General features: G+C 49.8%; 1 protein-coding gene and 1 long non-coding RNA gene across 4 annotated transcripts in view; one reads left to right on the plus strand and one right to left on the minus strand.

Annotated features, from left to right (window-relative positions):
* The window catches only part of LAMA5 (laminin subunit alpha 5), a 163,579-nt gene that overhangs the window by 138,470 nt on the left and 7,891 nt on the right, over nt 1–17,218 (minus strand). For all 3 annotated transcript variants that reach the window (XM_039498142.1, XM_039498141.1, XM_039498140.1), the window contains exon 2: nt 13,130–13,282. In XM_039498142.1, coding sequence (XP_039354076.1) covers nt 13,130–13,282 — 153 coding nt within the window. The remainder of the gene's footprint in view (nt 1–13,129; nt 13,283–17,218) is intronic.
* LOC120380408 lies at nt 1,094–4,000 on the plus strand. Its single transcript, XR_005587757.1, has 3 exons — nt 1,094–1,223; nt 1,941–2,367; nt 3,870–4,000. It is a non-coding gene; the product is annotated as an uncharacterized LOC120380408 (long non-coding RNA).

Genomic DNA, 17,218 nt, shown 5'->3' on the forward strand with positions numbered 1-17,218 from the left:
CTCCAGTGCTAGGAATCCGAAGGAGTTGGCAGTATGCACTGATGGGTCAAAGGTGCAAGTGAAGTGTTAGATCTTCCAGACAAAAAACACCTCTCCCCTTATCAGCAGAAAAAGAGAGCTGCCAGCACAAGAATTGGGAATGGAAGCTTTGAAATAGTCAACGGGTTCTTCAAAAGCAGAAGTATTTCAATGTCAGTTTAAAACAAACTGGAAAAAAAATACTTGCAGAGAAAGGACTATTTATTACAGGGTATTGTGCCAATTAAAAAAAGAAATCAGCATTTGATCTCTCACACACACACACACCTTCCTTTGTTTTTGGAACAACAAGAAAAATGAAAAAAAAAAGTGTCCCCACTTGCTTAGTAGCTGCTATATTTAACCCCCCCTCCCCCCCCCCCCCCCACACACACACCAGAAAATAAATAATCCCCATCCCATAGACAAAGGCAACCTTCCTAGGAATAGGGCAAAGCAGTCAGAAGTGCTCAGACTGGGGGGACAGTTTGCTTGTCTTTTTTAAACATTAAAAATTCATGTCTTGTCTACTCTGAAAGCTACCATGTGACTGAAGAGCCAGTGACCATATCATGAGAGTCAAGAGACTGTAGCCTCAGCAACTTAAGAGAAGAAGGGATGTTTCATCAGGCTGTTTAGCAGGCTTTATTTGTGTTAACTCTTCTCGAGCTCCGAGGGCTAACACGCACTTTGGAGCAAGACTGCCTTTGTTAAAGGGTTTTACCCCTCACCCTTTCAACTGAGGTGCAAGAGCTCACAAACATCCCTAAGCCCCACTACTCCTCCCCACAGGGGTGCTCCAGCAAGAAGAGATATGATTATTGATGGTCCTGATGCTTCTAAAGGTAAAAAACCAAAATACAAGTTGTATAAAGAAGTCCTGACTGCCGCATCTCTCACGGTAGCAGGGCATGCTGGGCCCTTTAAGGCAAGCTGACCACTTGGCACATAAAATGCCGTGCTGCTTAAACAGGCTTGTGCCTAGTACTCTAGGAGGGACAGATGGAACTGTAGCCATGGCAACAATGCATGCTGCAGGAGGTGGCAGGGATATAGAAACCCCTCCCTTTCAGACCTGTTGTAAGTCCCTCCACAGATGGAAAGAAAGGAACACTTGTGCTGGAGAAACACAATGGCAGCTACACCCCAGGCTTCGGAAAGAGCACTGGAGATGACTAAGAATTTCTTGGCAAAGAGCTGAGAAGGTGGGTAAGGAGAAACCCCGGACAGGGGAATTTGTGTAAAGAGCTTCTCTCTGGGTGCAGGAAGGGACTGTGTGCATGGAAGGGGAGCTTGCAGAAAGCAGGAGGCAACAATCTGCTTCCTCTGAGAAGCCCAGGTTTGGAATTCCCAGTAGAGGGAGTGAGTGCTCTCCTTCATCCACCCCCCAGTGTAATGGGGTGATGAGCTTGCTATAACCCAGACCACAGATGATCCAACCAGCTAGAGTTTAGGCTGGACCCTTCTATTGTTTACATCTTGTACACCAGCCACTGGGACAGATCAGGCCCTTGGGACAAACACCTGCAAAGACAGATCCCAATGAGGAGGCGATGTATCTTGAAGTATTATGGCCAGGTTGTCCATTTATGATGGACATTGGTTAACCCAGCAGGGGTGGAATTCCATTTGGCAGGGTTGCTAAAACACCTGTTCACCCTAATGGGAAACTGAGGCAGGAACTGCATCACCTTAGGACCTAGTCAGAGATCCAAAATAATCAGAGGAGCTCAAAATCCCACAAACCTAATTTATTTTAATTAAATACTTTGCAGAGCACCATTAAATTGATAGCTAAGGCTCCTTTGTAGCTGCAGCACCAGAGGTTCCTCAGCACGACCAGGTACGGCGAACTGCCTTACATTTGTGTGTATCCCTGTGGTCTTTGGTTCATTTGTTTGGATGGATGTGCTCTGTTCTAGGATCACTATGGAGACCACTATGATGTTCTAAGGAATGAGGACCTCAGTTCCCACCCCAAGCTGAATGTTTCCAAGCACGCAAGCAAGCATCAGCAATGCAACAGAGAATCGTGCCAACCACCAGCAGAATGGGCTTCCTTTATTAGTAATTTCTCTCAGGGTGTATTAAGGCGGTTTTTGATTAGTAACTAGGACTCGGCTGCACGCTAACCCCCACCCATCCACACCTCACTGGAGATAGGAGAAGTGCAGACTAGCTATTACTGTGCTCCAAACAACCAAGTTAAAGGATAAACTGATATTTCTAAAGGAAAATAAGAGCGGCCTGGACACAGGTGGCGAAAGAGTGCTGTGAATTGTGCTCTTCCTTCATGTCTCTCCTTTAACAATGAATGAGGCCAGGCTGTTTACTTGCCCATGGAAAATGGTAAGAACTTTCTCTGAATGCATGATACCAGTGGAGACTAGGGATTTAATTGTTCACTTAGGGCAGGGATGGGCAAACTCTTTGGGCCGAGGGCCACATCTGGGTGGGGAAACTGTATGCAGGGCTGGGGCAGGTGGTCGGGGTGCAGGAGGGGGTGCAGTGTGCAGGAAGGGGCTCAGGGCAGGGGTGCAGGAGGGGTGTGGACTGTGGGGGGGCTCAGGGCAAGGGGTTGGGGTGCACAGGGGGCAGAGTGCAACAGGGAGCTCGGGGCAGGGGTTAGGGTGCAGGAGAGGTGTATGAGGGGTTCAGGGCAGGGGTTAGGGTGCACAGGAGTGATGTGGCAGGGGTTGGGGTGCAGGAGGGGTGCGCGGTGCAGGCAGGGGCTAGGGTGCAGGAGAGGTGGGAGGTGTATGAGGGGGTTCAGGGCAGGGGGTTAGGGTGCACAGGGATGCGGCAGGGGGCGGGGATGCAGGAGGGGTGTATGAGGGGCTCAGGGGCAGGGGTTAGGGTGCACAGGGGTGCAGCAGGGGCGGGGATGCAGGAGGGTGTGCGGTGCAGGCAGGGGCTAGGGTGCAGGAGGGGTGGGAGGTGTATGAGGGGTTCAGGGCAGGGGTTCGGGTGCACAGGAGTGATGTGGCGGGGGTTGGGGTGCAGGAGGGGTGTGCAGTGCAGGCAGGGGTTAGGGTGCAGGAGGGGTGTATGAGGGGGCTGAGGGCAGGGGGTTGGGGTGCACAGGGGTGGGGCAGGGGTTGGGGTGCAGGAGGGGTGTGTGAGGGGCTCAGGGCAGGGGGTTAGGGTGCACAGGGGTGCGGCAGGGGGCGGGGATGCAGGAGGGGTGTGCGGTGCAGGCAGGGGCTAGGGTGCAGGAGGGGTGGGAGGTGTATGAGGGGGTTCAGGGCAGGGGGTTAGGGTGCACAGGAGTGATGTGGCGGGGGTTGGGGTGCAGGAGGAGTGCGTGGTGCAGGCAGGTGGCTTAGCGCAGGGGGCAGGAGAGGTTCGGGCTCCGGGGTGCGCACTGCTGCCACCAGGGCCAGGGCAGGCGCCCTGCACACCTGCCTTGTCCCTGGCCCCGCGCTGCTCCAGGAAGCGCTGCGGCCCCTGGGGGAGGAGGGGCAAAGGGCTCAATATGCACTGCCCTTGCCACACCTCCAGGTACCTCCCCCGAAGCTCCCCATTGGCCGCAGTTCCTTGTTCCCGGCCAATGGGAGCTGCGGGGGGGAGTGCCTGGAGGCAAGGGCCTGGGGGGCGCAGGAACATCCTGCCGGCCGCTGCTGAGAGCGGCACAGGGCTCACGGCACCATGGCGGGGAATCCCACGGGCCGGATCCAAAGCCCTGAGGGGCCAGATCCGGCCCGCGGGCCGTAGTTTGCCCACCCCTGACTTAGGGGCTGCTTGTTAAAAGTGGAACACATGCCAAAGCTGTGCGTACACCTGCATGCCTGGCTCACATGGACAGCTCTCCTACGTCCGCCCCTTGCATGGTTAACCTTTACACAATACAGGCCCCAAGCAGCAGTCTACGCTGTGCAAGAAGAAATAGGAAGCAAGACTTGTGAACAGGAAATAGACTCCAGGAAAACACACCTCCTTTTGGAATGAGTTTCCCACTTAACAAGAATCAGTCTGATCCAGGGATAAAGGCAACCACTGTGTATTGCGACAACTGACACCTTTACTTCTCAACTAAAGGGGCTTACAAAATAAGCTAATTAGCTGGGCCACTGGGACTCCAAGAGAGCTCTTTTCTTCAGAGCCTGCAACTTTCAGCTCTTTGAAAACCCAGCAAACTCCTACCTCACAAGAAACAAGGTCAATGATCCACCTGCAGTAGTGCTGAAACAATTTGTACAGCAGGGGTGCTGAGAGCCAATGAACCAAACTGTAAACCCTGTATCTCATTGAAACCACTTCAAGCTGGGGGTACAGCAGCACCCCTACTTCTAGCATCTATTAGGAATCTAAAGGTTAAACAGTTAACTGGTAAATGCTTACCGGTTAACCATAGTTAACCATTAACCCCAGCAGCCCTGCAATGGGCTGGCAGGAGGGACTCCAGCCCCAGCCATGTCAGTCCACCCCCAGCCAGGCCGGCTGAGCCAGTAGGCCCCAAGTCCCAGCTGTGCCGGGCCCCTGCTGTGCCTCTAGCCCTGCCTGACCCCCATCCCATCGAGCCCCGTGCCGCCCGACCCCATCCACCAGACCCCCGCGAGCTGGCCCCAGCTATGTCAGACCCCAGCCACACACGCTGGCCCCGGACACGCACACACCCATCCCCTACGAGCCAGCCCCCCAGGCCCCCACCATGCCTGGCCCACCCCCATCTACCTCAGTTAACGGTTAACCAGTTAAACAAAATAATTAAATTGTTTAACTACTTAACTTTTTTAACGATATTTACATCCCTAGCACCTATATCCGCTTATTCTGTAGCTTATGCACTTGTTATGGATACTGGAACAAGCACCTTCAAACTAGTCCTAGTGTTCATCTATCTGTCCTTTTCCTCGGTCGTCTGTAAATTATTAATATGTGAAGCTCTTGAATAAGGTGAACTGGATTTATAGACTCAGGCTTAAAGGTCAAAAGGGACCATTATGATCATCTAGTCTGACCACCTGCACAATGCAGGCCACAGAATCTGACCCACCCACTCCTGTAACAAACCCCTAACCTATGTCTGAGTTATTGAAGTCCTCAAATCGTACATCTTGTAGAAGTTACTACCTGGAGCTCTCTGAAGGATGAAACACTCTGTCATCTCTAAAGAGACAAAGGCAAATGGATATGACTGTCAGTACAGAAAGTCAAAGAAGAGAAGGCAGCATTCTTCCTCTAGAGCAGTGCCCCACAACACACCAGATTAAGGGGTGATTGATTACAGCCTGTAAGTACCTACATGGGGAACAAATATTTGATTAAAGGCCCTTCAGTCTAGCTCAGAAAGATATAATGTGATGCAATGGAAATTGACGCTAGACAAATGCACGCTGGAAATAAGGTGTACATTTTTAACAGCAAGAGTAATTAACCATTGGACAATTTACCACGGGTCACGGTGCATTCTCCAAGCCTCACCATTTTTATATCGTGATTGAATGTCTTTCTAAAAGATGCATTCTAGATACGCCATCAGCAGATGGGGCTCCAGTGATCCCTGCTGTGCCACGGGTGCCATTTTGCACCACACACCACAACCTCGTATGCACTGTACATGCAAGGTCACGATGCATGGAGGACACCACTTTGCTCTTCTAAATGGCGTCCTCAATGCGCTCTGGGGTCCTGGCAGGAAAGACTTCATTAAATTTGGGTCATGCTGGCAAAAAGTTTGGAAACCCGTATTCACTGTGGTATCCATGAGGTCAGACTAAGGATCATAATTAAGACTCCATAAAGGGTTCATATAGGTAGGGCTTCCCGCCCTAGGGTTAGGGTTCCTATGGGTAGGGCTTCCCGCCCTAGGGTTAGGGTTCCTATGGGTAGGGCTTCCCGCCCTAGGGTTAGGGTTCCTATGGGTAGGGCTTCCCGCCCTAGGGTTAGGGTTCCGACCATATTTGTCTCTGAGGTCATGGATTCCATGACTTCCTGCAAACTCCTTGACTTCTGCAGCAGTCAGTGTGGCTGACCCTAGGGTTGCCCAAACAGCTGGCCCATAGAGTCTGCTGTTCAGGGCGCCCTGGGGACAGCCACACCGGCCGCTGCTGGAGCAGCTCTGCAGCCAGACACACCAGCTGCTGCTCTGGTGGCCCTAGGCAGCTGGCCCCAGGTATTACCTTAGCAGCTGTCCCGGGGCAGCGGGAGCAGCCGCAGCTCAACGGCTCCTGGCAGTGGTCCCAGGGACCACCCAGAAGCAGCCGACAATGCAGCTGGCCCTGAGGACAGCTTGAGCAGTAGTGCCAGGGGCGGCGGGATCTGCCACAGCTCGGCAGCTCGCGGTTAGTGGTGCTGGGGGAGGAGCTGGTGCCGCGGGCTCTTCCTCCCACCAGGGCTTCCCCCCAAGATTCGATCATGGATATTTATGGTATAAGTCACTGATCGGTCACGGGCCTTGATTTTTTGTTTCTTGCCCATGACCTGTCCATGACTTACTAAAAATACCTGTCATTAAATTGTAGCTTTACAATTGGTCGCTTTTGGCCTTGGAATCTATAAGAGAGTGGCCAGAAGGTATGAGGCATTGTCAGATCCTGCTCTTCCGGGCCTGGGATTTTTTCCCCCAAGTGGAGGCTGCCAGACAGGAAGAAATGTGGGTGCCAGAGAAGGAAATAAATACCTGAGAGGGTGTGAATCAAGACACTGCAAAATTTCAATCTGAAGTTCTACCCACTGTGTTTAGGGGGGAGTCATGGCAACTCCAGCATCAGCCAGGGCGGGCAACTGCTCTGCGGAAGCGGGGATGCGAAGCGCTCCATCGCCACCAGTGCTGCAGTAATTAACCTTAGGCAAGCACCGGCATGAAGGAACGTCCATTTCATGGCTGCAAGCATTCTTCTCCACACAACGTACCATGAAACACTGACAATACAGAATGCTCTCTGGACAGGCTTGGCCTGGTTCAGCTTCATGTCAGGAAGATGTCAGGCTCTGGCAGGGAGCCAGCCATTCATATGGGGGGGGGGAAACAGATTTATTATGGCTCTCGCTTCATGAGTCTGCTCAGCTAAAACACCTTCAATCATGCCCTGTCCCTCCCTCCACCTGCTGCAAGTAGCAATCAACACAACTATGGCAGGCAAGCACCATGGAGATTCACAGTCAATCCTCCCTGTGCTCTCTCCATGTAACCTACTGCTTGTGGCAAAGGCTCCAAGGCTCTCTCTGATGGACTTTTTCCCCCTTCCCCACCTGACCTGCTCAGTGCTCGTATGGAGCCTTCACTTCCCCAGTGCATGGAGTAAGAAGATCAATCTGCACGTGCCTTGGAGCAGTTCCCTATTATTTCATTGGGTAAAGCTGATGTGTCCCTGCACCCACTGACTTTCTATGGCAACTGCAGCACACTTACAGCAAGTTGCCTCTCTGCCCAACACTCAGGTGAATCCTGGCCTGGACTCCTCCCATTTGGGAGGCCTTCACTGAAGAGTCAGCCCAGACTACTACCCCAACGCCTCTCCTGTCCACACGCAAAAACTTCACTGGAGTGCTTTGAACGTGGGCTAGCTGGCATGGCTGGGGGAAAGGGGGTTAGAGCCCAGGTTCTGCTTTCACCCAGGCTGCTGACCCCACCCATTTTGCAGTGAGGATCCAGTCTAAACCACTCGAGTGCTGACAATTCTCCAGCGCTTTCCCAAAATCTTCCTCCCCTCCCCCCCGCATGCCAAGAAGGACAAACAAGTTAAGAATCAGAGTGGGTCAGCTTACTGCCGCACAATCACCCATGAGACAGGCCTCCCTAGCGACACACACGGATGACTGCAGCACATAGTAACTCAGGACGGGCTTTGCAGTGTGGCTGCTCCCCCAGGCACCATGCATCTAGGCCGACTTTACAGAGAAGATGCCCTCACAGACAAAACAGTTTCACTAGCAAGGCTCAGTTTCCTTTCACTTAAGAGAATCATTGTCTTCCACACAGTATAGGTGAGTGTCACTAATATCCCTATCTGCACTATAACATTGAGCCTCAGCATCAAAAATGTTATCACATGGCTTGGTCTGACCTGTGGATGGGACCAGACTGTCTGATGGGACCATGCTAAGCAATGATGCTGTAAACTTAGTGCTGATGCAGTCCAGCCCCATCCATGCAGGAAAGCCAATCCTTGTTCTAGCATGGTTCTGTAGCATTATTTTGTAACAAGACACTCCCAAGGAGTCACCAGACTACATACCCCAGTGTCAAAACGTCTGGAAGCTTTAAGAGTGAGTTTATGATCAACAGCAGCAAAAAAATCTGTTCTCTATTTATTCTCCACCAGCAGCTTCCAGTGCCAATTAGCTCCTTTTTTCCAGTTGTAAATGGAGCAACTTGTTTTGTTTCTAGCTGCCAGATCGCAGCCATGTATCGGAATTCTAGATGGCTTTTCTCCCTCCACCCCTTTCCCGGTTTTATCCGCATCAACATCCAATGGCAGTTCTGAAACCAGAGTTCTGCTATCACAGACGATGAGGGAGCAGATACAAGGGAGCTGGAACACTTTCTCCCAAGCAGATTATGCATCTGATTACCTTTTGCCCATTCTAGGACAAGGTCTCTCTGATCTACCCTACCAATGAGGCCATGTTTAAGCAGCTGCTGGCACTAAGACGACATGATGTGGGCCTTTAACATAATAATTCCAGCTGGGTGGCCAACCTGCATTTTATAAACCGTTGTTCGTTGGCTGCAAAGAATATTCCTCCCTTTCCTCTTCCCTTCCAATTTCATTATCCCAGTGAAGAAAGAGAGCAAGATCTCTGGACACAGCCACTGAAAGCAGAGATCAACAAGCTGATGAACAAATTAATCACCGTCTCCCCTAGCCCCATGATTCTGTCAAGCGCTGGAGAAACTTGGTTCTTATTAGTAATTAAGCAGGCATGACTCAGAGTTCGCCGTCCCAGGCCAATGGGGGCGGCGGGAAGCGGCAAGGCCCGAGGGATGTGCTGGCCGTGGCTTCTCACCTCCCCCATTGGCTTGGGACAGCGAACCGCCGAACCTGCCAACGTGGCAGATAAACTGGCCCAGCCTGCCAGGGTGCTTACCCTGGCGAGCCGCATGCCAGAGGTTGCCAACCCCTGGTCTATGCAGTGGTTATGCTGGCATAACCCCACAGTGCAGACACCATCTACAGCAATGGAAGGGGTATTTCCCATCAGCGTAGGAACAACTCCTCCTTGAACGACAGTAGCTCTGTCAAGGGAAGCCCTCTTTCCTTCAACACAGCTGTATCTATACTGGGTGATAGGTCGGTATAGCTCTGTCAGCCAGGCGTGGGTCCCCCGCCCCCCTCTCCTGACTGAGGGAGCTATGTTGACCGAACGTTTAAGTGAAGGCCAAGCCTCAGAAGAGACACTGGCAGCAAAGAAGTGCTATGGCAAAACGGCAGCGTGGCAAAGAATCCCCTTCCTGACCTAACCACCCTATGACACTCCAGGATCTCTGCAGCAAATCGAAGGTTCTGGGGTCACCGACACTTGATGTGTCTAAACACATCCACCCTGTACCCCAACATCACAGCTCAAAAGGAACCAGTGCTGGTTACGATCTAAAATGAGACAGACATTTTCTGAGGCAGACGTTGGCCAATCCACTCAATTAAATTTAAACTGGACAAAGGGCTCCCCACCGGGCACTGGGAGGCATAAAAGGCCTTATTTTCCAGCCTGTAAATTGCTCAGCCTGCCTTTCAGGCTGTTACCTGCACAGTCCCACAGGCATCCAAGGAATTTCCAACACTTCTCTTCCAATTACATTAGGCTCTTCCGGCACTGTACCTGCAGGTACAATAGGACCCCAGGCAAGCCCCTCTTTACCTTCCTCTCTCTCAGCCACAGCCTCAGGTCAACAGAAGGAAACTAGGTGAAGGGTTACAGAATCCCACAAACACTCACCCATCACCTAACTCTGACAAGTGGGGGATGAGAACCGGGGCCAATCCAGAGTACATATGAAAGGAATGTCCATTTAATATAGGATTATTGTTCTGATGAAACTGCCAGAAATGGGTTGCTAGTTTGAGAACAGACCATGTGCTCTTGCAGCAACCTGCATTGGGTATTTGTGGAGGACCAGTGAATCCAAACCTTGGACATGGCGAGGAGTAACAGTCATTTTAGAAAAAGAATAGAAGTACTTGTGGAACCTTAGAGACTAACACAGCTGCTACTCTGAAACTAGTCATTTTAGAAGGATCCTTTCCACATAATCCACCAGTTACTATCAGTGGTCACATTGGATTTTGCTCATGACCTAGCAGGCACAGTGATGAAATCCCACCCACTAGCAAAAGAATAAGGGAGTGGGAAATGAACAAGGAAACATGGACGTGCAGGGTGAGAAAGAAAAAACCCAAAGACCAAAAATTTCACCATGGCAGAATTTTTTCCTGCCCAATATCCTAACTTTCCCTCTGGATCTTCACTCCCGCACTCCCAATATTATAGTCTAGGAAGGAACTGAAGGAGGCAGATCCAGATATGAGCCATCAAAACTTCCGTAGCTTGCTAGCAGTGTGCTCTGCAGACTGCGTCACTGCTTAGGGCCAAAGGTGCTGCTTGGAGAATAACAGGGGGGAGAGGAATGCCTGCCCTGACTTGATGGGCTTTGAAACCTCCTCTCCTTTCCCTCCCTCCCACAGGTACAGACAGCAGTTGGAGCAAGCCAAGTTCCACCCACATCCTCCTGTCAGGAGACAAAGCTCTAGTATTCTCCTCACCTCACAAAACCCCTGCATTTGGAGCGTTTCAGAGGGACCCAGTGGATGCCAGCTACTTTGGAAACGGCATTAGTACAACCTCCTTGGCCAATGTGGCTGAGGAGTCTCACCCTCCCAAGAGCCATATTATAAATCTGCTTTAGAGATTCTGATCAAGGCATTATGGGGATGTTTGGCAGGGGGCAACGTGGATTGTACAGCTTAGCTATCAAGGGTCTCCAGAAAAAAAAAATCTTTGTCCACAGCGTGCAGGAAAGCTCTGCTAGGCACTGTTACGTGGCAGGGACATTGTTTAGAGGGGATACTGGAGACTTAGCTCAAATGGATGAGCAGAAATTAACGTATCTGAATATTACTGAAAATCAGGAGGTAAAAACTATGACTAGATTCCTCCTACATGGCGAGGATTCGGTTGCCTGGCTGTAGGGAAGATCTCAGTGCAGAGCACTCCCTTCAGGGCATGCTCAGGCCCCCCGGGGTTTATTTAACTCCAAACCAAGCGGACTACAAATAACGTGACAGTCCGCCCATGCACCTGAAATTCTGCTCACGCAACATAACTCCTCCACTGCCTTCCTAACGGCCATGCTATCAAAGCCACACAATAGGGGAACCATGCAAAGGCCTCCTTCACCAAGTCCCACATCTGCACAAGCAAAAAAAGCAATGTTCCTACAAATAAGGTGAGGAGCTTACATTGTGCAGCTCACCTGTAACACAGGCTTAAAAAACTTGATTCCAACTTTCTCTCCACTTTTTGTTAGCAGAAGGCCCATTGCTCAAGCCCACCCTCAACCTGCTTGGAAACCACATTTTTCCACCAGGAGGGGCCAGGGAAATCCCAATGCTGGCGATGAAAGTCTGCACCCAGCCAGCCCACTTGGGCACAGCAGCAGTTAGAGGTGCTACTTGATTATAAACAAGCTCTGGAGCAAATGCCCAGCTCGCTGAATTCTGAGGAGTAAACTGCTTACAGCACACAGACTGCCTCCTTCGCCTGCTCTATTCAAGCACCTAGGAAGCCAGGGCTACTAGCCAGGAGATCTCCCAGCAGACTGCAGGCGCTCTCTTGAAATGAAAAGCCTCATGTCAGACCCTTCAGCAGTGTGCGCTATTACCCCTCTCCAGGCCCCATTCACTGATGCCCTGCCGCTCCCCTAACGTACTGGGGATATATAAATATTGAACAAGGTTGGTTTCAGAATGAGGCAATTGCTTAAAAATGCTTCCCTTCTGCCTAAGCAACAGGCTCCTATGAGGCCCTCAAACAGTCCCTTTCAAATGAGAGGCCTGAGACCAGCAAAGCCCTTCTACTGCATCAATAGCATGCTGAGGTCAAAGACTCTCTACAGCACACTAGGCAATGAGGCATCTGGAAAGCAGGAGTCTTCCCTAGTGCCCCTACACTCAAAGACACAGCCCCATACACTGCTGTTTGGAAGCTTCTGTGGACTGACAGGGTTCTCTGTATACAGCAGACATGTCAGTGGCATGTCCCCCTTGGGGCTCCTATGCGTAGGGGCAGCCAGAGGGCTCCGCACACTGCCCATGCCCCAAGCGCTGCCCCCACAGGAACTGCAGCCAATGGGAGCTGCAGGGTGGCGCCTGTGGACAGAGCAGTGTGCAGAGCCGTATAGACAGGGTGCTGTCTATACAAAGCAGCAGAGGCCTACAGAAAAGCCCAGGGTCACTAAGAGTTTGTGATTTCTTGTTTTACAACGTGCCCCAGTGTTGTTTTTAGAAAGTTTACTCCTGGAGCCCCCTCTCCTCCGCTGAGAAAGGTTTGATAAAATAACCTGACATTTCCAGAAGAATTGTAGCTGGTAGCTAGCATTTCTACAATGCTAATTCTTTTCACTGGACAGCATTAAAGACCAAGGCTCTACTGTCAGTTTTGCCACAAGGCCTTTAAAGTTGATTTCATGTTTTAAAACTCCATGGTTTAAATGCTCTAGTTAATGTTTTGCAGCACACATCTTAGCACCTCTGGGCCTGCCATGGCTCACGTTTTGGCTATAGCAACAAGGAATTCAGGGGTGAAGTTTACATATGACATAGTAGCCAAGTTAGCCAAAGACTCTTCAGGGGCACTACTATTATTTAGTCAGCGCTACAGGTTTTTGTGACTCTTGTGTGACCGCTGTGGCCAATGCTTCGGGAGACAGTGTGGTAGGTAACGCTATGCAACACAGACTGCATTAAGTTTTGGTTTAGAGCTGGAGAGAACTAGAAGGTCTCGTCTGCACCCTGGGACCCAAGTGGAGAATTCCCTGTCCAGTCATCACAGCAGCGTTGTGTCTCACCTCTACCATGGGGTGAACTGAAGCTCTTTAAAGACACCCAAGAGGACAGATCCCCAACAAGAGCAGCTTGCAACCTAAAACACCACAAGCCTTTTCCATTACCTGTCCAAGGTCCAAGGTGACGTTCACCTGGTTGAACTCCAGCCCGCGAGAGAGGGGAGGACTCTGCCACCAGCGCTCTGTTCCGTCAATGGCGTTGGTTATGGGGTGAGCCTTGTTGCTGTTCGTCGATGTGCAAATGTCGCAGTACTGCCCCTGCCAGAGGACACAAACAGGAGAAATTAACACAATCCCAGAGCAGCTGGCACATTCCAAGCAGCAGACTCTTTTTGTTCAGAAAAAGCCCAGACACCGGGGAGGGAGGATATTCTTGCCAGGTAAAAGGAGAGACAAAGAACAATCAAGAAGTGGATGTGGCACCTAAGTGGTTTAGCAACCTCACCACCACCCTCTCCCCAAAGAGGGCTTGTATCCCTTTAAAGATGCACATTCTCTCCACACATGTTCTCTTTAAATCCACATCAAGCATTTTTAATGAGGATCTCTCCAGCCCAGATGAACAAACAACCCCCCGCAAGTGCCATTATTGCAGGCAACCCAGAGTCATGCTGTTGTGTTGTGACCACCCCCAAACTGAGGGTATATGAAGCACATTTCCAACTGGAAATTCTACAGCACTGGAGGAGGGGATTGCTTGGGGTCCAAACCGGAGGTTTTTTTTAAACAAACAAAATGTGTTCCCTTCCCCTTCTGTACATGTAGAATTCTAATAGGGACCAGAAAACCAAAACAAAACGGGGGCAGAAGAGAGAATTTACAAGTAAAACCCTTTCAGCTATGGCCCTGCTTGAACGTAACAGCCAACATCCTCCAACACCTGGCCAGACCGGCTAGCCTTGTGATCTCCTCAGCAGCAACAGGGCCTCTAGCTGTGAGTCACTCATGGTCTCCCTGGTGCAATGTGGGTTGCTATGGTACCAATAGACCCCGGGCATGCAGCCAGGGAGGGGGAGAACCCTGCAACTCATGGGGTGGGCCCTGAGCAGTGTCACGCAGGCGCCCAGCTGCTTAAGACACTTCTGTAGAACAGCAAGGCTGGTTACACCAAAAAGGAGGTATTTGGGCCATACTGAGGGGGCCTGAAAATAGTCTAGGGAATTGATGAGTTATTAGCTTAGTCCCTCTGTCCTGTCACTTGACTCACCCTGCTCTGAACAGCCCACAAAGGAGTTCACTTAGCTGACAGCTCCCCTTTAAAACAGATGGTTACTCTGGGCATAGTGCTTCAGCCTTGTCTGTCCTGGCTCCTAGTAGCTTTAAATTTAAAATTTTTATTAAGATGATGATTTTTAAAAAGTGAACAGTACAGAGAACCAGTACATAGAAGTTCCTGGTTGTCAGGGAATAACGTACAGATTATCAAGGGGTGCAAAGTTCGGTTTAAGATCAGCTGGCTTTATTACACCAGAAACGTATCTCCAGGAACAACTTCCAGCTTCCTAGCACTTCAAACCCTCTCCCCCTCCAGGGCTGCAGTAAGATAGTCATCCCACAGAATAGCCATTGTCATTTCCACAAACTCAAAGGGCTGGATGAGACTTCAAGCCAAAAAGGAAACTGAAAATTCCCAGCATTCTTCCCTGCAGACGTGTGGTATGTTATTTGCAGGCAATTATGCAACACAACTTGTTCCAAACAAGCCCACCTTTTAATTAACTCGGCTAGAGATATGAAAATACCAGACAGTGAAGTACAAAGCCAAGGAATGGAGACAGCCAGAGCTGCCCAGTGTAACACTGTTTGCTGTGCACTGGGACCTTGCTGTAACACAGGGAATCAGAACAAGGACCTTTTAAACAAACATCTAACAAGGGCACAGACAAGCAAAGAACAGACATTCACTGGGTGAACGAGTAACAGGCGACTAAAGAACAGACCCGCTAAAAGAAACCTGCGCAACAGGTTGTGTGGAGAATTAGCTTTCTAGTGCCAAGCACAAAATTCAGAGGCTTGTCACAAAAGTGGGATGTTAAAGAACCTTGGAACAAAATGCAAAATCCTCAAACTCTGATGTTCTTGAATTTTGTTGCAAGTGTTACACACAACCCTAGCAATGACATGCAGTCGTGCCTTCAGGTTTCTAGAGGACTGAAAATTAACAAAGGCTACTGTACTTTATTGACGCTGCAAATGTTCCTCTCTCTGTTACTGGTGCTAAGTGCCAGTATTAAAGGCTAACATCTCAGTGGCTTACTTGAGCTTGCTATTAAATGGAGTAATTTGGCCCCTGATATTACCATTCCCAAAAGTTTAATAGCTCATTTGTCTAGAGAGAGCATCTGATTCACAAGCAACATTGATCATTTCTAACTACTCAGCGAGTAAAACATATTTTAGGGCAGATTACACACTTACACTGGTACAGATTCAGATCAAAAGAGAGCTGAGCTCTGACCTCAGAATCTGAAGATTTTGTTTTAAAAAGAAAAATGCAGGTCTGACAAGTATTACCCTTGTGGGCTTGTGGAAACCACAACACACACAAGTTCTCAGCTCAAGAGCGGGAGATGCCTATCAAGGTAAGCAACAAGGTGAAAGAACTATTGAAATGGAGGAAGAAAGACCGAAGTTGAAAAAGGGTTTAAGGAACATAATAGTGCTGCTATCAGAACAAACTGCAAGAGGAGTGATAAGGAGAGGGACTGAATAGAAGAGGCGCCTTCAAACCATCACCGGCCTGCTCCCGCTCCCACTGAAGTAAATGGGAAATCTCAAATCTCCTCAGAGCACAGACAAGAGCCCTGAAGCCCTGCTGAGCTTGGCAACCTTAAGGCAGCTGGCTTTGTCCTGGCTTATCTGGCCCTGCCCTGACCCATTCTCACTGATCCTCACCTAATTTATCAGAAACCCTGAGGGACAAAACCCCAGGGCTTTGGAGAAAATAAACTGGGGGTCTGGGGAAGCCCTGGTTGACATTTTCAAATGAGTCTGGTGCACAATTACCTCAACTGTGCATGCAAATCCAGTAACTGCACACACCAAATTGGCACACGCTTAGCTGTTGTTACAACAGGTGTCTGGTTTTGCAGGCAGCTACAACCTGTTGCCCAAAAAAATCACAGGATTTGTTTTCAATTCCAATTAAGTAATTAAAATGTTGGTGTCTTAATACAAGGAAGCATGGAAAAGACATAGGTAGAAAGAATAAGGTACAGTAGCAATCCTTCCATTTTAGTCTAACATCCAAACTTCCAGGGACAGGTCTTTGACATTAGCCATCTCCCAGTTATTATTTCTATAGCACACAAAGCACAATAGGCACTTTACAGACATAGCAGATAACAAGACAAAGGGGCCAAATCTGCTTCCATTACACCGCAGTGTAAATCAGGTGTAAACTCCATTTAATTCAATGGAGATGCACAGGTGTAAAAATGGAGAATCAGACTCCCAGGTTCAGACACATAAGGAGCCTGGTTCACCTCCCACTTACACCAGTGTGAGCAGAGAATCGGCTACACAAATCCTACCACGTGAGCTTATAACCTCAAGCGCTGATCCTGCAAACACTTGGGTGAGTAACCTTACACACACGAGCAAGTGTCTGCATGAAGGCAGCCTATGGCTAGGTCCACACTACAGCTTATGTCACTCGGGAGTGAGAGTATTCCACCCCTTGAGTGACATAAGTTACAGACATAAGTCATCATGTGCACAACGCTACGACGGCAGGAGAGTTCCACCTGCAGACATAGCTTATGCCATTCCAGGGGGTGTTGTTTTTTTTTAAAATGCCAATGGAAGAGCTCCCTCCAGTTGGCATACAATGTCTTCACCACATGTGCTGCAGCAGTGCAGCTGTACCGGATGCAGCTGTGTCGCTGTACATATAGACATGGCCTAAACGAAGATGTGTGTCAAGTGAAGGCAAAACAGGGGTGAGTGGGGCTACAAATACAGGTTCCTAAACTGACTTGAAGCTGGTGGGATTTGATAAAATATTACTTTTGTTTTGAGAATGAATGTGACTCCCAAAACACAAGAAAATTGCAACTAGTAGCGGGCAATCTAAATACCCTGCTGCAGCGCTGCAAATTGCTCTGGGGATAACGCTGCAGCTAATTACTTAGGAGCAGGACTTGGAATGCAAGCGTCAGGGGAGAACATTTCCCTCACTGCATTTCATTACAT

The sequence above is a fragment of the Mauremys reevesii genome, linkage group 13, assembly GCF_016161935.1.
Source record: "Mauremys reevesii isolate NIE-2019 linkage group 13, ASM1616193v1, whole genome shotgun sequence".
NCBI lineage: Eukaryota > Metazoa > Chordata > Testudines > Geoemydidae > Mauremys > Mauremys reevesii.